The sequence below is a fragment of the Grampus griseus genome, assembly GCF_964374135.1.
Source record: "Grampus griseus genome assembly, chromosome: 17".
In the NCBI taxonomy this organism is placed as follows: domain Eukaryota; kingdom Metazoa; phylum Chordata; class Mammalia; order Artiodactyla; family Delphinidae; genus Grampus; species Grampus griseus.
The window spans coordinates 32769829-32793508 of NC_139011.1; the positions used below are offsets into that span (position 1 = coordinate 32769829).

Sequence of the window (23680 nt, forward strand, 5' to 3'; positions counted from 1 at the left end):
CTAAACGTTATAACTCCCAGATTTATGTCTCTGGTTCTGACACGAGCTTTAGAAGAGTTTATTTAAATATGTTCTAGACATTTCTACTTGGATGTTCCATAGATATCTCAGATTCAAAGTATCCTAAATTGACACCTCTCCTTCTCCCAACCTATTCATTCTTTTATACTTCCAATATCCATTAATAGCACCACAACCATCCATCCAGGGATGTTAAGCCAGAAATATGGGGATTACCTTAGAATCTTCTCTCCTTCACCTCCCCACATCCGACCCATGAATAAATCGGGTGACTGACTACTAATTTTGCTTGTTAACAATCCCTTGAACTTATCAACCCCTCTCTATCTTTATTATAACTGACGACTCACTTAGTTCAGGATCTTATCTCTTATCTGAAATATTGTACTATTCTGCTAATTCATCCTAACATCCTCTTTACCAGATGCTGACTTAGGTTTACTTCTTTATTGCAGCTCCACTAGATATAAGCTCCAAGAGAAGGATCTCGTCTTGTCCATGTTTTCTTTAAAATACAGCATATGGTAGATGCTCAAAAAATATTTGTTAGATAAGTAAATGGCTGCCTGAATGGCCTACAAAATATATATTATGCGAATCTATCCATATCAATTCTCTACTGAAAACCCTTTAAAACTTCCTATCACCTACAAATTAATATGATCTATGAGACTCTCCATGACCTATCGACCTTGCCTCTAGCCACATTCAGTCCAAAATTTTTTGTTAAAATCACATCTATTTCCTATCATTCCTGTATATGTAATACTTCCATTCCTTTGTCATTACGGTTTCTATCTGGAACACCTTTCTAATTGTCCTTTACCTGGTTAGCAATCACTCTTTTTTCAGGCCTTGGATCAGGCAACATCTCCTCCAGGTATTCACTCCTGGAATTCAAACAATCCTCCTCTGAGCGCTCAGCACACTTTCTATGTAATTCTAGTTTTACCACTGACATAGGATCTTGAAGCAATCTGTTGAAGTATCTATCTTCTACTAGAGTATAAGCAACTCAGGTTATAAATGATTTCTTATTCATCTGTGTTCTCCATGTGCCTGGCACATAGTAAGTGCTCAAACCCCTGCATGCATAGAATTATTTATTTCATTTAACACCACATATTCTCTAACTTGTAGTTTTATCAGTGCCTATTTTAGATTCTTCATTTTTTAGATTAATAGACTTTTTTTAGAGCAGTTTTGGGTTTACAAATGTTTGTAAGTTTTAAAGAGAAAAATGCAATAAATAAAGTTGTAACTGCGAGAGAAAAAAACCTCTCAATTTCAAAAGGCCAACATCTATCATTTTAGCACAACACAGTTAATTATGTGTAAATGCTAGCAATTTAAAAAATCCTTTAAATACGATCTCTATGTCCATAAATTAAATTTCTAATTCTATATTAAAATGCAAAGTAACATTTTAAAACACCAAGTGAAAAATTACTCTAACATAATCACATGAAATATAGTAAGTTACAACCAGGATATAAGGAATGCCATCAAATAATTATTTCAAAATAATACTATTATATAAGGCTCAAATTCCAGAGTCACTGTTACAGTTTGTAAAACCAAGGTTAGCCGGGTCCAGGAATGAACATATCCTTAAATTCTTTTGTGCTGTAGATTTACGCCCTGGCTTCTCTGTACCAGAACCCTAGTATTCAGACACAAATGAGATTTAATCCATTTGCCTATAATTTATTTGCTGTAAAAGAAACACCATATTATATGCTTTCGTTTGTGTGTTAAGTAGAAGATATGCTATTATTTCCAAGATACCAGGGACTTAATGCTTAATTATCAACACCCATTTGAAAAAAGCCATTGCTTTGACTCACAAATTTCTTAATTACTAACAGTGGCTTTTCTGAGTAGGAGTGTGGTATCTAATTTATTTTTGCAGATGTGATTCGAGACTGAATTTTAAAGTAGCAAAGCTTTGAGTATCTTCCCTGTCAGCAGAAAATTCCTCCATCCCTGCTGCTGGAGAATATTGCTGCTTGAAGTGTTAACAGGGAAATAAAAACTGCAGTGAGAAAATTGATACAACTGGTAAATGCTGCTTACAGACTGAAAAAGAAGTTAGGCTGTCAGCAATAAATGAAGTATATTATTCACACAAAATACGTGGCGTCATCTTCATCACGGTAACTTGCTGGGAGTGGAAATTAACTTGGCTGGTTCCAACTTGAGGAACCTAAAGAAAAGTAAATATCTCACAGATCAGAGTACCTTTACAGAGGACCAGCAACTGACAATCAGGAGGACCACAGCTTAACTCCTCTCTGAGGAGAAAAGACGTTAAGTGCATTTCAAGAACAGTAACCAAGGTTCACTGAGAAGCAGGTTCACTGATCACTGAAAAACAAAGTCATTGTTATATTTTCGGAAAAGTTAACTAGTTTAAAATATGCCCCTTTCCTTCTGGAACATGTCATCATCTACACATTACTGAGAATAAATAAGAGAAAAGAATATGTATTTTAATTAATTACAACTCAATTAGGAAGTCAAAAGAGTAACATAAAAATGCCTACCCGTTTGGCTGAGCTGAGAAGCACTGCGGCTTTTCCGGGAGAGACCAACAATAGCTACCATTTTGGCCCCAATGCTAGAGCGCCGCTTTTTGCTGCCGGTGCCCAAGGCGCCCACTGCAGTGTCAGACTGGCTGCCATCATTCTTCTCCAGCGAGCACATGTCTCCGCTGATGCTGGTGCTTTTAGTCATGTTCTTCCCTGAGATGCCCATTTGTCTGCTTTGCATTTTGGACGTAAAGACACTGTAGGCCGACGGATCATTAAAAGTGAGGACAAGAGTAAAAAGGAAAAGACAGAAAAGGTATTTTAGATGAAATATCTGGAGTATAATTCAATTATATCATTAGTGGGACATATTTTTAGGACTCAAAAATTTTCAAATACCATGGTCTTGAATGGGTTTTACTATTCAGGGCCAACCTTAACGTAACTATCCAAGATCAGACATGATTTCCTTTCTGCTTTCAAAGAAGGCACTGGTTTGCGTGGTCACAGGAAAAAAATATTTGCGAAAAATCAGTGGGCTCATTTAAGAGAATATGCTGTCCTGCAAGAGGAATACACTTTGAGGCAGCCATATAACATATGAAAGAAGTTTCCAAAGCATTCTTCTCGAATTTGCTTTACTATAGCTTTCAAAGAGAAATTTGATGAGTGGGGAAATTTTACAAAAAATGGCAAAAATTACAGCTTCTATTGCCAAGAGTGGCTCTTTCAGTTTTCTCATTTTATTAATAAGATTTTTCTAACAGCTGTTAAATTTTCTAACAGGGATTGACGTTTTCATTAGTTTTGAATTAAAAATAATTTATTTCACTTTACACTTTCATATACTGAGATAAGTTTATATTCCAAAAATGAAGAAAAGATTTTCCTCTTGCATTCATTTGAAAGAAAGAAACATTACCAGTTTTCTAGACAATATGGTCAGAAGGCAATAATCTTTTAAACATTTTAAAATGTTTAAAATATTTTTTCCCCTCTATCCTAGAGTAAAACCTACTGAAAGGTTAGGACCAGGGATCAAACCTGGGCCCCCGGCAGTGGAAGCATGGAGTCCTAACCACTGGACCACCAGGGAATTCTCAACACATGTTACCTTTATTAACCTATGTTCGTTTCCTCAGTATGAAATTTTTAAGAAAGACAGTAAATTGTACTATTCACATTACTTCACATTAGTTTTAAGAAGAAATGAGGCATAAATAAACAAGAGAGAAAGAGAGGAGACAGTGTATAACACTTCCACAATGCCCCAAATCAATCATTTCCAAGCTTGTTTAATTTTGCTATTCTTCAATAAGCAACTATAGAGTAAAGTAGAAAGAGTTTTGGAGGCAACAGATGGGGGCTTAAATCCCAGATTTGCCGCTACTTAACTGACTTCCTTTAGAAACGTTAATTGCTCTACTTGACTCTCAGGTTCCTCATTTATAAGAGAATATCTTATTGTACTTTATTATATTAAAGAATAGGGATAATATGTCTAAAGTAAAAATTCAGTAAATAAAAATTAATATTAGGGAATATGGACAATAGATAAAATAAGGTTAAAGCCCTTCAACATGTATTATATATGTAAATACTTAACAGCATCAATAGAAGTGATATTTATAATTATAAATTTTAAAACTTCTGAGATTCAAATGTCTAAACTGGTTTTTCATATAGCCAGCACTATGTAATGGAGAGTGGACTATACTGGGAGCCAGGAAATCTGGGTTTGATCTTTGGCTTTACTGACTGATCTTGGGAGAGTTGTTTCCCTTTCTGAAACTTAACTTCCTCATTTAATAAATGAAAAAACCTAAGTAAAGCACTAAGCGGAATGGGAAACACTTAAGAGCTCCCAAAATTATTCTCTTCCTCCTTCTCCTTATTATCACCACCACCACCAGCACCATCATCACCCATTAAGCATCCATTAAACATGCTGAACTGGAATATCCATAAGGTCTCTTTTAACTACGAAACATTTTGCTCCCCAAGTATCTCTTGTTTCATGGATTCTGGGCAAATGAACATAAAAATGCAACATATGACTTTTATGGTATGCTATCGTCAGAAAAGGCATGGCATAGTCTAGGAAAGTCAAAGTCTAGTTGAGACTAAGACTTTCAAAATAATATGTTCCATAGTCTCAATAACTAGTACTCCTGTTATGTAGGAATTTTTACCCCAAACATACTTTTCTAAAAGAACCGCCTAATCTACTACCTACCAAGGAAGTCAAAGATAGACTCTCAAAATATTGTACCTTGTGATTTTTGCATTTTAATTCTCATGGTTGGATATAAGGGCATAAAGAACTTGGCCAAAATTAAGCAGGATATAATAAAATACTAACTGAATGGATAAATCAGATTATAGATAAGTATTTTAATGACCATTTGGTTTTAAAGAAGTATACTTCTCTTCAACCTAACAAGTTTGATAATGCATTATCTACAAAAAAGGTTACTAAAAGTTTTGTAAAATGGTTCTACTTCTCATCTCCTTGAAGCTTAGAGATCACCAGGGATGAGTTTACGAGTAGTTGCTCTCCAGTGCTGTGTTTTGAAGAGAGGGAGACTGAGGCTAGGCTATCACTACTGGTTTCCTTTACTTTCCTCACTTGGACATCACCTAAAACTATAAGCAAACAATACTGCAAGCAAACAAGCTATCAACCAACATTTTAATAGTTTTGTGACTCTTTATTTAAGGAATACTTTGTAGTAAAGAATCTGTAAACATGGGCGATCATTTGGAATGCTTAGTGTGGTTAAGAAAGCACAGACCCATTCATTACATTATCAATTACTTTAAAAGAGAAATTTTGTAAGGGTCTGGTAATATGGTAACTTTCCAATACTGCTGGTGGTAGTACCAATGACAGATTTCTGAAGGGCAATATGGCAATATGTATCAAAAGCATTTAAAAAACATGCCTACCCTTTAACCTATCAATACTACTTTTAGGACTTATCCTAAGGGAAAACGGCAACGTTCATAGATTTAGCAAGAATGGTATTTACTGCAGAACTGATTACAATAGTAAAACACATACATACACATGGTAAAACTCCATAAATGTCCAACAGTAGAGGGTGTTTAAGTAAGTTATGTTCATCAATAAAATAGAATGTACCTTTGAAAATGCTGTTGTAAATAAATATTTATTGACGTAAAATATGTTCTTGATATGGGAGAAAGGGTAAGAGGAAGCAGGTACCTGCAACTTAGCTTTGGCTGGCACACATACCAAATAGGGATTTACCCTACTACTAGGGGACACAGGTAAATTCAAATCCCAGAGTGACACACTGTCACAAACAAACAAACGAAAAGAAATTCATATACAAAGAAATGAACATCTCTTGATAAACTGGGTAGTTCAGGAAACCTGGATTCATAGATGATCTACTAGTTATCTGCACAAGAGGGGAATTAAGGGAATATAAAGAAAAATAAAATATGTTCAGGATGTTTATGTTCTTTGGGAAAAAAAGTGTCATAGCAAGAAATCTAAAGGATGCACTGTGAACAGCAAGCTAAAAGTAAATAGTTTTAATTTTCTCTGGTTGGTAGTTATGCTTTTTATTTCTATTTTGTTTTTTCCAAAATGAACATAAAAGGTATTGGTAACAAGAAAAAAATTAAAACAATCAGACAAATGAAAAGAGCAATCAAGGACGAAAACAGGCCAAATAATTCAATTTGCATAGTTCATTCCATGGGCTAAATGTGTACCATGGCTTTCAAGCTAATTCTAAGCGATTACTACACAATAATACTGGGCATTGATATAGGATGCTCAATTCCAGAAAGAAACACAGTGTTTCCACATTTCTAAATATTGTTTTATGCATGTTTTCTAATTTTTGGCATTAGAAAAATAATGAAGAACTTTATATATTTAGTATTCTTGAAATGTGTAAAATTGCCAATACAAGTGATTTATTCTATGACATGATTGTAGTTGTTGAAAGTTGTACCCCAAAATATTTTTTAAAGGGCAAATCTAGTATCACCTATCATTGGGAGAAAGGTAATGAAAGGCAGGTAAAATATTTGTAAATATTCTCCAAAGACTTAAATAGCATATTTACGGGATTATAGGAGCTATGTGATTAAGCTAAATGAAGTTTACAGGCCAAAAGTATTTTTAATAGGTTTGAATGAATAGAACTGAGTAGTCTAGCTGTTAAGATAAACAGCAAACACAGGACAAACTCTGAGTTTGTGAGAGTATGAGCATAAGAGTAACACTGTAAATAAAATATACAGTCATGAAAAAATATTTCATCTTATTGAGAGCTGGGAAGGTGGTTACGAGAGAACCTGCCCAAGGAATTAGAGACTAGAGTGACACAGAATTTTATGAATAAAGTATAGAGGGCCCAGCAGCTCATACAATGGAGTATGAGAACTGCAGCACAGGGGCAGAAAAGACACTTGAGTAGGACCATTTATAACATCTTAGGCTAGTAAGTGGTGCTAGAGAGGGCTTAGAGGGCTTAAAAGTTAGAAGACAATAGGAATAATGACAGAGGAGGAAAAAACCCAGTGAGACTGGCCAAGTTCACAAACATTATGCCACCTTGAAAGACTTAATTCCCTTTCCTTCCCATTCCTGTGTTTCTGGAGGCAGATGCCAAGAGCTCACTGAATACCTATCACTATGATCACTCAGATTCGATTGCACCAGTTGCCAGCATTGAGTGGAGGTCTGGATTTCGAGTGCGATTCCTTGAATTCTGGCATATTCCTTATGGGAGGGGGGAAGGGAGGGTAACAAACCCTGCTCCCATCTAAAGTTCACCTCACTAAACATTTTCTCTACATTAAATGTTATTTCTTTCCTAAAATGTGGAGTTTGAAATTATGATGATTCTATATTACAATTTAATAAGCTATATTTCCATTTACTCAAATGACCATCTACAGGTTTCGGCTAGTAAAGTAGTAACCATTTATTCAAATGTTTATTGAATATATATCCCCACAAATATAGGGATACAAAAATGGTATGACACAGTCCCTTTTAATTAATGTACTGGCAAATATATCAGCATGTAAAATGCAAATATAGCTGCATAAGAATGTGGTTTTAGCTTATAACTGAAATTCCAATGACCAGCTCTAACGTCAAGAAACCCTAATTAAGTTAAACATTCAAGAAAACATCTCTCTCTGAAGAGTATATAAAAACTGAGTTTCTCATGCTAATTCTTTGATTGCCGGAGATGACGCGAATTTGAAATTTAGTATTTTTAACATTACTGCAGGTACTGTATATAAATGCATTCTATTAACATACTATAATGTATTATCTTAGTATCTAAATGTGTTGGAGGGTATGTGCGTGTATGTCTATGTCACAAAGTTGATGTCCAGAGTTAGGGAAGAATATTCAGCTAATCAATAAATTATTTTTTGTCAAAAACATCTGCCTTGATTATAGTTATTAGTAATGAAACTGTTTAAATGTTCCTTAGTCTTGGGTCTCATGATAGGAAGCAGCGCTTTGCTGGTTACAGAGCAGGTCACTACACACTTAGGATAGTTTAAGGAGCACCAAGAAGGCTGGTCATCTCCAAAACTCCTTTCCCAACAGCTGGCTAATGCCTAAAATGCCACTATATTACAGATTTCTTTAAGAAAAAAAGTTATTTCTTATTTTTAGGTTTGCTCCCTTTAACGATCAACTCCCAGGATTTGATCGTTCATTTAAAAGATATTTGCTTTGTACCTACTATGTGGCAGGCACTGTTCTTGGAGTTAGATATACAACAGAGAAAAAAAGAGAATGTCCCTGCCTTCATGGAGCTTTCCTTCCTATTGTTGTAGGGAAAGAAAATAATTAAGTAAATAAATGCCAACTTCAGATAGTGATAAGTGATCTGAAGAAAATAAGATAGAATACAGTGGTAACAAGGGACAGGAAGTTGGGGGAGGGACAACATTAAATGGGGTGGTCAAGGAAGGCCTCTGGGCAGAGAAGACAATTGAGCTGAGTATTGAATATGAAGCCAGTCACGCTGAGAAGAGTATTCGAAACTGAAAGGGGGGCAACTGCACACACCAAGGGGTAGAAGGAAGCTTGGCTGTTGGAGGAAATTTATAAAACCAGTGTTAACTGAATGGGGTGAAGGTGAGGATACTAATATAAGGGGAGGTCAAGACAGGATAAGGCCTGAATGTGTTGGAATAAATACATGTCCAGTACTGCTTACCCTTATTTAACTGCCTATTCAGATACTATAGCAGAGCGGCCCAAGTCTGAGAACATTGCATAGTTGGTTGCACCAAGAGCCCTGGGATCCAGCCCAATATTTTACCTCTAAATATATCATTAATGGACATTTTGGAGACAACATAATTACCTTCTTTAAACAGTGACAAATTTATAAAGGCTAGATCATTAAAGGAATAGGAAGATTGCTTTATTAATTGAGCATTCATAAATCCATTTAAACTCTTAGGTCTACCTATCTATCTATCTATCTACCTACCTATCTATCTATCCATCTATCTACCTACCTACCTACCTATCTATCTATCTTTACTATCTCTTGAATTTATAAGTTCTCCATCAAATAATTGAATAACAGATCCCATCCCTGCCATGAGTTTGAAGAAACTTACTTTAAGGAAAAATTTTAAACTTTATAGATCAAAAGTGTATGTTTCTCTCTCTGCCTATCACACAGTGATTGGGTTTTTGACTTGTTGAGACAAATGAAATGTTAGTGGAAGTGAGTCCTAGCACTTCTGCGGAGAAGCATTTAATCGGTGGTGTTCAACTCCAACTTCTCTTTCCCTCTGCCCCTGGGACTGTGAAAGACAGGGCCTCTATCAGACTAAGCCCCTGAGTGACTATAATGGACAGAAATGAACTTTTGTTGATTATGTATCTAAGAATTCAGGGTTGTTTATCACAGCAGCACAATTTAATATGTCTTGAGTAACAAAGTCAGGAGAGACTGGCTATGGAAAAATCAATTAGGAGTTTATAGCAATAATACTGGGAAAGTAAATAAGAACTTAGGCTACTGTACTGCTATTACTAATAGAAAGCAAAGATTAGTGTAAAAGTTATCTGGAAGGAACCTTCTATACAGCTTAGTATCTGGACCTGGGAATAAGATATAATCATAGTTCAAATTAGTAAGCATTTACCATATTCCAGAGGCTATTTCAAGTGCTTTATATGAATTAACTCATGTAATCCTCACAACAACTCTTAAAGAAAACTGAGATCCTTAGAGAGTATAGTGTTCGCACAGGTGGTACTGATTCAGGAAATGATCAACACCGGAACCAGTGGAATTTCCTGATGGAAAGGCTGAGTAAGAGGAGGCTGTACACTCAGGCCAAGTGTTCAAGGGAATAGTCAGGGCTCAACAGATGGAGTCAATAAGTATTTGTTGAACAGGAGAGGACAGATGAAGCTAGGATGGCCTCAGTAGGCAAGCCAAGAGTGTAAAGAGAGAGAAATGAAAAAGGTTGAGAAGACAGTCCAAGAAATACTTATATTTTAAGATTAGGAAAAAGAAGAGTGACTGAGGTGAATAGAGATGCATTCTCAGAAATAAGAAAAATAGAATAGGGTTAAATTCCACAGAAGACAAGAGAAGAACGAGCTTCAAGAAAGTTGAACCTTTCAAATGATGCAGAGTTAATTAGCAGGAACATTTAAGAAAAGCTATGGATTTAGAGGTTTAGAGGGCACAATTTACCTTTAAGAAAGCAGCTATTGAAATAGAGAAATTCCTACTGAAATAGAGAAATTCCTTCGAGATGGAGAAAACGTTTTTTAAAAACTCAAGTGAAAGAGTTTGATTTAAAACATTAAATTTTTATGCTGTGAGGAATTTTATTAAAGGGGAATAGAAGGAACCCATCTGTATATCTGTTTAATAAAACTGTCTTATCACAATTTCTAGATCCAAAACTACACGGGTAATGGTTTACCAGAAAAGTTTCTTTTACTCATTGGTCCTCCTTTTCCTAACTTAGCAAATGAGGAGGTTAAAGATCATTGTTAAGGTACTTTTAACCTCCAAATTTTTATGACTATAATACCCCCGTTAACGTGGTTTTTAAAATTAATCTCTTTGAAATTTTAAGGTTTCTCCCGTTGCGGAGCATAAGCTCCAGACACGCAGGCTCAGCGGCCACGGCTCATGGGACCAGCCGCTCCGCGGCATGTGGGATCTTCCCCCACCGGGGCACGAATCCGTGTCCCCTGCATCGGCAGGCGGACTCTCAACCACTGCGCCACCATGGAAGCCCTCTTTTTCTTTTTAATTCAGCTTTGCCTATTGTTCCCCACGATTTCCCTTGATATATGTATTTTAAGCAATAACATGTCTCCCTTCACAAGTTTCCAGAATTCCATAATTCTAACCCATCAATTCAATGTGTGTATAATCTCCTTAAATTTTTCTATTGTTTCACCTGTACTTTTCAACTAACCTCACTATTTCTATATGTAAATATTTTAGGCAGAAATAGACTTCCCTCTAATTCATTTTCATGTCAGCTTTTCTGATTTTATCACATGATTACATAGTACTTTCAATAACATGAAAAAGTACATGACAAATTATCAGAAGGTATGTTCACTGGCCTATTACTTCAAGGATCAGTTTACACTTTTCACCATTCTTACTAATATCAAAGGAACACTAATTGTTAAAATTTGGTGGGAAAAAAAACCCCAAAAACTGAGAACTTGATTTATTCTTGCTAATCATCCAGCACTATAATCAGAGTACCAAGTTTTGTAGAGTATTTAACAAATAATGAATATTCTGCACTATTGAAATGATTACACTACATAAAAATTCACATTATGCTGCTAAAAATAACACTGAAAGCTAAACTATGATACGAAAATATTATTGGACTGTAACTTTAACCTAAATAAAATCACTACATGTTGAGTTTCAAAATGTATAAATGGCTATAGATTAAGGATATTAATTCCTCAGACTCTAAAGTACAAAGTACATTAGTTCCATATTTTGAAAACTAGTGGATACTCAGATTTTTTTTCAAAAACTTGATTACAAATCAAATCCAAGTTAAAAAAAAAATCTCTACTTTGTGTAATCACATTGCATCATTTGTAATCACATTGCATCAAACATACTTTAAACTTATAAATCTTGATTAAATTTAATTATTATCTATAAAACTCCCATATCTAATTAAAATCAATCTTTCAAATTCATATAGAAGGATCTACCAGAATTTCTGGAGTCCCAAAGGATTAACAAAACCAAAAACTCGTTCTAGAATTTTTTTCAAGAGGCCAAATATATATTATCCATACATTATTCCTTTATATTTAGAAACAAGGTTGCTTTATTGAAGTTGTCAATGTTTTCCTTATACTTGCCTGACAATAACTGAGCAAAAAGAAGTTGTTTCTTGCCCTTTTATCTTTCTTAGCATGTGTGGGAGTCAGGTAAAATAATTTGTAGAGAACCACAAATAACTTCCACTGTTCCAAGTTCTTAGAATTTGTGGCATCATGTCACCTGACACATTATTCTTTTAGTGAGCTTTGCATTATTGCTATAGTAAAGCCTTTGTTATCAGAAAAGATAGCCATTTTTACCATCTGTCCTCTTTAACAGATAGCAGGGCTCAGGAGACTGGGCCATAGGATGTGGAACTGTCAATGAAGAAGAGCACATTGTGCTTTCTGAGACAGTGTTGTTATCAGTTACCAGGTCCTTGTTTGCTCGGGAGAAAATGAGGGTTCTGGGCTTAGAGATAAAAAGCCAAGAAGGAGCTCTTTCATCAATAGCACATACTGACAGGCCAATGATTACAGATATTTAAAAATATCTAAACAACAAAGCTCCAAGTGAAAATTTTTTGTATTTCTTAATTCAATTTTAGTGGGTATTAAAAAATTAATGTCTAAAAGTGTGTGTGTCAAAAATAAACTCAAAATGGATTAAAGACCTAAATGTAAGGCCAGACACTATCAAACTCTTAAGGAAAACATAGGCAGAACACTCTATGACATAAATCACAGCAAGATCCTTTTTGACCCACCTCCTAAAGAAATGGAAAGAAAAACAAAAATAAACAAATGGGACCTAATGAAACTTCAAAGCTTTTGCACAGCAAAGGAAACCATAAACAAAAGACGAAAAGACAACCCTCAGAATGGGAGAAAATACTTGCAAATGAAGCAACTGACAAAGGATTAACCTCCAAAATTTACAAGCAGCCCATGCAGGTCAATATCAAAAAAACAAACAACCCAATCCAAAAATGGGCAGAAGACCTAAATAGACATTTCTCCAAAGAAGATATACAGATTGCCAACAAACACACGAAAGAATGCTCAACATCATTAATCATTAGAGAAATGCAAACCAAAACTACAATGCGGAATCATCTCACACCGGTCAGAATGGCCATCATCAAAAAATCTACAAACAATAAATGCTGGAGAGGGTGTGGAGAAAAGGAAACCCTCATACACTGTTGGTGGGAATGTAAACTGATACAGCCACTATGGAGAACAGTATGGAGGTTCCTTAAAAAACTAAAAATAGAACTACCATACCACCCAGCAATCCCACTACTGGGCATATACCCTGAGAAAACCATAATTCAAAAAGACTCATGTACCACAATGTTCACTGCAGCTCTATTTACAATAGCCAGGACATGGAAGTAACCTAAGTGTCCATCGACAGATGAATGGATAAAGAAGATGTGGCACATATATACAATGGAATATTACTCAGCCATAAAAGGGAACGAAATTGAGTTATTTGTAATGAGGTGGATGGACCCAGAGTCTGTCATACCAAATGAAGTCAGAAAGAGAAAAACAAATACCGTATGCTAACACATATATATGGAATCTAAAAAAAAAAAAAAAAAAATCATGAAGAACCTAGGGGCAAGACGGGAATAAAGACACAGACCTACTAGAAAATGGACTTGAGGACACGGGGAGGGGGAAAGGTAAGCTGGGACGAAGTGAGAGAGTGGCATGGACATATATACACTACCAAATGTAAAATAGATAGCTAGTGGGAAGCATTCGCATAGCACAGGGAGATCAGCTCCTTGCTTTGTGACCAGCTAGAAGGGTGGGATAGGGAGGGTGAGAGGGAGGGAGATGCAAGAGGGAATAGATATGGGGATATATGTATATGTATAATTGATTCCTTCGTTATAAAGCAGAAAGTAACACACCATTGTAAAGCAATTATACTCCAAAAAAAACATTTAAAATAAAGTGTGCGTGCGTGCGTGTGCATGCACGTGTATGTGTACTGATTATATTTTTTATTTTCAAGATATTATGATGTTTTGCCAATTTAAAAACCTTCCTGGCTGGGGAGAGATCACCCCTTCAGGTGCAAGCCAATTCTTAGAGACAGTAAAGGGCTCAGCCTGGAGCATGCCTTTGATATGCAAATTAGCCAAATCCAGAGACAAACCTCTTCTATCTGGCCCATTTACACCAAAACAATATTTCCCTGCCCTAAATCATTCCAGGGTCTGGTACAAAGCAACTAGAGACCACCCCTATAACCCAAAGCCCAGCCTGCAGAAATTATTCAAACTAGCTAATCTTCAACTGTTTACTCTGCCCTAGCTTGTCTTTTTTTGCCCCCCCAATAAAGGTCTGTCCTTGACTTTTCTCTCACTCCTGCCCCTTCTGCCTCCTGACCTACCCTGCTGCTTTCCCACATGGCTCTGCTTGGAGTGGCATGCCTCCTGTTTCTTGGGACAAAGTTTATTATAAACTTTGTTTTCCTGAGCCCCTTCTGTGTCTCCTCTTGTGGCCATATCTGTCCGACCATCACGGGCCCAGTAAAATAACAATACTTCTTGTCAAGAACCACGGTTACTGGTATTCAGTATTACTGAATACTGGTAATTTCTCTTTGATTAAATGCAGTGTTGATAAACCGAATGTCTTCAAATTCCCGACATTATCTCTTTGTTCACCCTAAGGAAAATGTTATTATTCTCTCATGTAAAAATGTGCAAATACATGATTTAATTTAGTATATTTGCTTAGCTTGTATTTATGCATGTAGATAATGTTCCAGTCATCATTAACCAAGTATAAGCTTGCTTTACATGTCACTCAGAAATCATCAAGAACAGAAAGATTATAATCTCCTTCACTGATTACAATGACAGTAATATGACAAGATGTCCTTGGTCATATACACTGAATCTTCCTTGGAACCATTTAGAGGAAAGCCTTCAGCTTCTTAGAAATCTAAACTTATTTTTTCCCTTTAGATTCCAAGTCAATCAGTTCTACAAAGATTGTGAATTTCTGTTCTGGAACCATGTCTCGGTACACACAATGCTAGTCTTTTAAGGTTAGAAAATCCACTGGAATTGGGGCTAACATAGAGAAGTTAGGTGGACATTTTTTAGTTTCGTGCATGGTTTTTGAAGTTTTCCTACAATTATTATAAAACTGAAAGACAAAGAACAACATGGTAAAACCATGCAGTGTAAAAAAAAAAGAAGCATTACTAAATTTTTCTGAGCTAAAGTATGCTTTCTTTAATATTTAGAATTTCTGACATAAATGTGAGGTATTAAGTATTGCATCTTTGCCCTCATTAAACAAACAAAGCAAAATATACAGTGTGAATGTCAAGAATAAATCTATGCTTCTCTAAGTGTCAGTATTTTATACACTTTCTTCAGTTGGAGTAATCAACAAAATGATTTTTTAGGTGTTTTACATTTTGCTTGCCAAAAAATAAGGTATTTTAAGAGAGTTACTGTTCAACATGCTTCAAAGAAAAGCAAATTAGATTTGAAATGGGCCTAATTCTTTATATTGGGGTAAGGAGGTAGTTCTTCTACTTTTCAGAGTCTCTTAAGCTTAGGTCATGGTCCCTCAAAGGAAAAGTTTTATATTTGATTCTTAGGTAGATATGTACTTCAACAATATCAGTGATCTATTCAAGGCAACAAAATGTGGCAATTTCATTAAGAGGTGAAATGTAAGTTTAGGTTCACAGTCAGTCAGACATGGGTTTCTATCCTATTTCTATCATTTAAGAGTTCATGACTTTGAGCATACTTCTTAACCTGTTCTGAACTTTAGTTTTCTCATCTTTTTATTTTATGCCTTTCCACCTGAAGCTGTATGGGGCAAGAACTTTATCTCTTTTGTCCACTGCTAGAGTCCAGGTTTTAAAATAATGCCTGGGGTCTCCACTGTAACCTGGGCCATTTGTGGCAAAAGTGCTCACATGAAACACTAAAGTATTATTTTCTCAAGTGTGTGTTGAAAACTAACAACAAAAATGAATTCAAGGATATTATTACCTCCACTGCACTTAGCTACTTTATGAAACGAATACACTTTCATTTTCAAATGAACTTTGAGAAGCCAAAGCCTAGAAAATAACGTAGATAATATCTATTCACCAAAATGAAATAATAAAGATAAATAGAATTTAAGCAATTTGTAAATGTCGTGTTTCAAACATACTTCTCCTGCAGTTTATTTATTGGCTACTTCTGCTTTCATGGATATTTATCTAGTATTAAGTTCTTTTCTTTAATGAACATAACCTGCCACTTCAACTCATGTTTGAATAAGTGAATAATGAATTGCACGCACAAAGGAGAATACAAAGTATTTTTTTTCACCTTGACATTTCTTACAGTATTCAGTTATAAGCATATATATATACATATATAAATATATATATATTTATATATACATATATAAAAACAGATGTGTTTATATTATATTTCATGTTACACTGAATATTTATTTTATTATAGGATTTTGAATTTATATGTTGAAACCAATAATGTTGCTAACTGTCATTAAGTGGAAACCCTAAATTTTAAATGTAAAAATATAAATTTAAAATGTAACATTTATTACATTCTACAGGATTAAATCCTTATACTTAAAAATTCTTATGTTCCATAAATGGAAATTATAAATCCTCAGAACTTTTGAATGATTACATTATAGATTAATACACCATGAAACTATTAAATTGCCCAAGATTTATCATTAGTCATTTAGAGTCAAATTTATCTAAATAAACACAATTATGCCATATATACATATTTTTGCAAGTATGCATATATAAAAAGTTTAATGAAAAAAATTATGGTAAAGAGGATTTACCAATAAAGTTGTTCTAAAAGGGACCAGAAATTTGTAGCAATTTGAAAGTCTATTTATTTAAAACAGAACTATTTTTCTTTCTTCTAACAAATATGTATCTTTCCTTACCAAGATTTCTTAAACCATGCTTTTGTCCGGAGAAATAGACACAGAGCTTGACTTTGTATTACTTTGCTTGATTATACTTTTTGAAGGCTCTAGATCTCACTGCCCAGTACTATGGGCACTAGCAACATGTGGCTTATGAACACTTGAAATGTGCCTCCTCCAAACTGAGGCGTGCTGTGTCATATACACACTGTTTAGATATATTATACACTGTAATATACACAAGGCTTAGAAGTGTTAGTAAACCCCCAAGAGAATAAAATGTGTTCATCTTTTTATATAAATTAAAATTTGAAATGAGAATATTTTGGGTATTTTAGATTAAATAAAAAATATTATTAAATTCATTTCACCTGCTCGTTTTAATTTTTTTAATGTGTCTACTCAAATATCTGAACTTACAAATTTGGCTCACATTATATTTTTATTGGATGCTGCAGCTCTAGATAACTGGTTTAAAATGGCATAGATAGATTTCAGCAAAAATATTTGATATGAAGTGTAGTTTCCTATGTAAATTATCATTTCCCTTTGATATTAATTATGAAATTACTGCTGTGCTGTGAATAAAATGGACTAGTGCAAAAACCTTATAAAGTCAATCAAATGCTATCACTGACAAAATATTAAGCTTAATACTAAAAATAACAACTATAATACGACACTCAAAAGGTAAAATAAATACATTGAAAGTGAAAATATAAAGCAGTAAAAGAATATTCAGCAAACAGTTATTACAAAGATGAGGCTGACACATGCACTAAAATGAACAATCTATTTTTCTATTTTGATACTTATTTAGACATATGTATTTCAACTCTATTAAGGGCAAGGATTCCTAGTCTTGAACAAAGAATATCTATGATTTGCATATCTAGGAAGAAAAATAATTATCTACTGGGAAGCCAATTGAATTTAACCAGGAGACTCACATTTAAGATGTAGTGTACGACTCACGCTATAACTGCGTAATCAAAGTAGTTTGTGTCTCAGCTGCCCTATTATGTAAAATGGGGAAAATAATATCCCAACTTTATTCAGAAATTTGCTATGAGGCTTTTCTATCTCCTTTCTTTCTAGCTCATTTCATCAGGTATTCTCACTTTTCAGTATTACGAGAGCTTTAATTTCTTCACTTTTTCGCCAATTATCAGCCCCCTCATCTTTACTTACATTTAACTAGCTTAGACTCTATAGCCTATCATTTCAATCACTCTTTTGCAAATTCCCTCAACTTTTTCAGTATCCCTCTTTATATGGCATCCAACCGGCAGAACCTTTTGATGAAGGCTACGATGTATTTCTTCTATGCCTACATCTCAACGCTTGAGCATTGCTGAGAAAACAAAATTCAGTAGGACACACTGGTTCCATTATAATTCACTGTCATCAGCCACAAAGGTTACTCTTCACACCTGCTCCCCACTCTCCACAATAACCACCGCACTCCTTCCTGCTACTCAAACCCTTTTGCTTTGCTCTTAGCAGAAACCTTTTCCTAACACTTCATAGAGAAAATGAAACTATCAGAAGAAATTATCTTACCTTAAAAATAATATATATACACAAATATTTACACCTATATATAAACACACATACATACACAAACATATATATGTATATATGCCAAACATCTCTAAGCTTAAGTTAGCTAACTAAGCTACTTTTCTGAACTCCAGCACTATCTACCCAATCACCTACTTGTCACACAGGATATCACAAATTTGATGTGTCCCAAACTGAACTTAATCTTTTTTATCAAATATATTCCTCCTTCAGTCTTCCCTGTTTCAGTAAAGAGTATAACTATTCACCAAGTTGCTTAAGTTGGAAAGTCAAGGGTGCACATCATTTCATGAACCAACATTACATTTGACATCATGGACTTTCGGATGCCAATTATAGTGTTTTCTCAGGGTTTTATTATATTTCCATTATATAAATTATATTGAAATTGTTTGCTCTAATGGAACTCAGATAGTTCATTTTTCAGTGTATTTCAGCAGCCCAGTACCTGATACTTGGCACTAAATAGATCTAAAGAAAGAATTCATTGAATAAGTGAATTCAATAAATTCATTATATGAATGAATGCTCCTAGTAATGTAGGGATAATTAAATCCTAATGTAGGGATAATTAAATCCTAATCCTAGTAAGTTCCATAAATCATTTTGGTGCTCAGTAAATATTTGCTGATGATAAAGAAAACAAAACTTCCTAATAAATGTTTTAGAAATAGATAGATGTCAATTAATTTATTTTTATACACACTACGTACAAGACACTGGAGTCAATACTATGCCAATTATAAAGAAATATAAGACACGGCATTTGTTCTAAAACCACTTATAACTCAGTTTGCTAAATGAAGCATAAAGACAACATATAACCCTGGGCAAAACATGGTAAGTGTCAAGTAAATGCTAAAGACACCAAATAATAAAGAATTGCAGATAATACATTAAGAATGCTACTCATCTCCTCTGTCCATCTGTACACTTCACAACAGTCCTCCATCCCATGCAGACCATGCTGTTACCGGACACTGCACTCATTTTTGCTTCTATGCTGATACTGAAAGCATTTCACTAATCTGGAGCAGATTCCTTCTTTCTTCCACTTAAACTAATCCTTTTATCTTCCATTATATTTAGCTTACATCTTCAACGATGTGCGGATAGTTAAAGCATACAGTGAGATGTCGGCAAATATTTTTATTTACTTGTTATACAATCTTGTTCTTAAGTCTCAGTTCTGTCTCTACATAAACCAGCCTAGTCTAGAATGTATCATTTTGTTGTTCAGTTGTTTTTTAAAGTAGGGATGTAAGACATAACTTAAGGAAGAAATTGTATTTGGATCTAGAATGGAGTAACATTCAGGAATTGCTACATCAGATCACATTTTAGCCCGTGTAGCCTAAGATTTTATAAAAAAAAATACATTTTTTTCTTTTACAAATTGAAGACATTTAGCCATGCTATTTAAAACAGGTGAAAACACTCTATTTTAAGATGTTTTGCCACTCTAAATTTAGCCTAGCATATCAAATAAACAAAAATTTTAATGAAATAGGGCACAGCTGACTAAATAGTACCACTTATTCTGTTATGTCAGAGAAAGATTATTTTTATATCTTAATTCCTCAAAGATTAGAAGATAAAATGACCTATTACTTGACTATTTAAAATGTAGCATTTTGGTAACATTTTGAAAAGCAATTACCCTTGGAAAGGCCCTTGGAAATTGTTTGATACTCAAATATCCAACTCACCAGCACAGAGGAACTTCTAAACACCCTCCTCAAAACTGGATAAACACATTCTTGCCCGGGTTAGCTGTATGACCTTCTGATCAGATGGTAACTGGGGAGAATGGAAATTTCGTGCTAGATCATTCCCACTCCTAAAATTGGCGCATCTGGGCATCTTCCCAGGTACAACCAATGAGCTGTCATTTCATCAGACTCAGAAGACCCTCCCTGTTTCACCTGTTTTAACTAAGCTAAATACCTTTTCAATTTGTAAGAGAGAATATTTACTGTTGCTTATGGAATCTTGGGCTAGGTGGGCTAAGATGTGATCTGATGTAGCAATGTGTGAGTGTTACTATAGACTGTATTCAGACACCCTCCCCCTTTTCCTAGGTCACCAACCTGTGAAGGAAAGGCCTGCATATGAGATATATGGGCAGAGTCAGTATCAGTTGGCTACAATTGAGTTACCAAGCTAGTCTTCATTCCTAGAAATTTTAAATTAGTAGTACATGACTTTAAAGTGTTGGCATTTCATGTATAAGTTTTACCTTTAAAATTACAGTTAATATTTCTTTTTTATTCTATTTTAGCAAATAATTACCAGTGCTTACTATGTGTCACTGTTATAAATGGTTTGTTAATTTTCATTTACATAATCCTCAAACAATCCAGTGAGGAAACCGTTAATACCATCACAATTTTACTGATGAGAAAACTGGGCACTGAGAGGCTAAGTAACTTGTCCAAGGTCTGTGCACAGACAAGATAGTACGTAGAAGAGCCAGGATTCATACCCAACTGTCTGGTCCCAGAGCCTTCACTCTTAAAATAATGCTATATCCTACACACATTACTCTTTCATTCGTTTACTCATTCATCCATTCTTTCTAACATTTAGTAAGCATTTACTATATATACCAGCATTGGGCATTGAGTAAGATACTCAGAAGATTTTTGTTGAATTAATGGTTTTACTTCAACTTTATTCCATTTTTGTAAATCCTTAGGTCACTTCTGAAGTAATTATAATTTAAATTAAAGCAAGTACAACCTTAAGAGGCAATATTTTAGAATAGCCAAGAGTAGACATATTCATGGAAATAATTAGCCTGAAAGAAGTGAATGTTCTAGACAGTTAACAGAACTGAAATTTAACATATATATGGTATATATTTTCCTACCTTTTACAAAAGCCACTGAAATCATTTAACTTTTTCTTGATGACTAGGATAATTATAAATATCATTTATTATTCTAAGTTTCAGATAATTTGGAACTTAGGGCTGAATGGGCACTAGCTTCACAGTGGCCATGATGGAAATAGGCTTGAAAACTTGTACTTTCTCTTTGACCCTTTATCTCTGGAGGCAAGTGTTGCTATATAAAATCGAAGACCAAAGCAACTTTATCAAAGGATATTTCTTGCCTTAAAAAAAATCTTATTTTCACTAATGTCATCAACATGCTTTGGATTTTCAGTTGCATTCAAAATATCTTTCTCATACTGCTTCAAAAACAACAGCTTCTAACGTTGTCAAACATATTGAATGCTCACTGCATGCTAGCCATGTGTTAACCGCCTCACATATATTTTATCTCGTTTCACATTCATAACAAACTTTAAGGTGGGTAATTATCTCCATTTTGCTGATAAAGGAACTTGACTATTTGGGAAGTAACTTGTTCACTCTGACAAGCTGACGAGTAGTTTTGATTTAAATCCAGGTTTACCTGGTTCTAGAGACCATTTGCTGAAGCACTGTACTCTACTGCACGTCTGATGCATCCACTAATAAAACCTCATGTGTTCTTTCTAAAATCAGTTTATACCCATCACTTGACTTCACTGACACTATTTGATATCTAGCCATCGAAGAGTTTTGATACCCTCAAGTGAGTTTGGAAATTATGTTTCACTGAAGTTGCAAAAAGGTAGAAGAACCAGTACAACATTATTTTCCATTTATGCATTAGCTTACCTTATTTTGGTTGGGTCAATCTTTTATTTTGCTTTTTTTTTAAAAGATTTTTTTGATGTGGACCATTTTTCAAGTCTTTATTGAGTTTGTCACAATACCACTTCTGTTTTATGTTTTGGTTTTTTGGTGCCGAGGCATCTGGGATCTTAGCTCCCCAACCAGGGATCAAACACGCACCCCCTGCATTGGAAGGCGAAGTCTTAACCACTGGAGTGCCAGGGAAGTCCCTTATTTTGCATTTTGATAGTAATTTCTCAACTTCCATACTTCTATTACTTTTCAGTAAGTAAAGTTCGAGTGGACTTGCTTTTTATCAGTCATAGTTAAGACATAAGGAAAATAGTAAAAAATTGACCAAAATTCCGATTTCTCCCTACTAGGGAGGGAGGAGTCTTTGGATCTGGGGAGTTAGGAGGATACAGAAATTTTTTTTTTTTTTTTTTGGTTGTGCCACATGGCTTGCAGGATCTTAGTTCCCCAACCAGGGATTGAACCTGGGCCATGGCAGTGAATGCACCGAGTCCTAACCACTGGACAGCCAGGGAACTCCCCACAAGTTGGTTTTTATTAGGAAAATACTAGTGTTACAGCACTGAAATAAATTTCACTAGTCTACTTCCTAATTTCAAGCACAGGAGCACTAAACCTTGCTTGTGAGGAGATGAAACTTTTCAATACCAAGAAAGACCAGCAAAGATGAGCCTATTACAACTTCATTTCTCACAAATTTGGAAGAGACCCTCAAGATCAACAGCCATTCATTTATTCATCAAATATTCTGGAGTTGTGAATGCTTTTCCCCACAGAAAATATTTACCTTGCATTTTTAAGTGGTTAAATATGTGACCTTTTGAAAGGTCTAGGATAATAATTTTCTGACACCAGATTAACATACATTTAAGAAAAGATGGTCAATTCTTGTTTGTTTTCAAACTGGAGACACCCGATTTACTGACGTGTGACATGGTGGAAGCGGGCCGTCCTTATATATTTTATTAGCTCGCTAAGATTGTTCAGGAGACTCCTGTGTCAATGGATGCCTTATTTGCAATGCCACGACATCCTTCCAGAGCTTTAGGATTGCTGTCATTCTACTCAAGTTATGTAATTTTGTCTCTTAGTTTGAATAATAATAATGATAACAGCAACCACTTATGTGCTAGGCACTGTTCTGTTTTATGTATATCAACTAATTTAAACCTCTTAAAGAATCTACGATGTTAAGTACTATTTTTATCTCAATGAAAGACAAGAAGACTTGAGGAAGGTGTAGAATCAGGGCTCAAACAAAGTCAGTATGACCCTAGAGCTCGTGCTGCCTCTCTTGAAGTGATGAAGCGCACCTTCTTAAAATACACATCTCTCAATCAATTGGCATTTAGAAGTATTTAGACTTTCAACTTGACCAGAAGTAGAGACGCTTCCTTTCCTTTCAACGTCAATCACTCAGAGGTGATTGGTCGAGATGTCTTGATTTATATGTGTTCATAACACGGTCCTCTATCACGGGGAGCACAACTCAATTCTATGGATTGTTTGGATTTCAGTCTTTCCTCTGCTGCTGATGCTCTCCTCTGAGTGTCTGCTGCTGACCCCCTCCACTGCCTCTGC

The 23680-nt window shown here is 34.9% G+C and overlaps 1 protein-coding gene across 28 annotated transcripts in view; it reads right to left on the minus strand.

Moving 5' to 3' along the window:
* Positions 1-23680, minus strand: part of RIMS2 (regulating synaptic membrane exocytosis 2) — a gene marked incomplete at its 5' end in the record, with an annotated part of 569746 nt that overhangs the window by 74233 nt on the left and 471833 nt on the right. For 12 of the 28 annotated variants that reach the window (XM_082675035.1, XM_082675034.1, XM_082675032.1 and 9 more), the window contains one exon: positions 2568-2809. The exons of the other annotated variants lie outside the window; for them this stretch is intronic. In XM_082675035.1, the coding sequence (XP_082531161.1) occupies positions 2568-2809 (242 nt within the window). The remainder of the gene's footprint in view (positions 1-2567; positions 2810-23680) is intronic. 28 annotated transcript variants of the gene reach the window in all.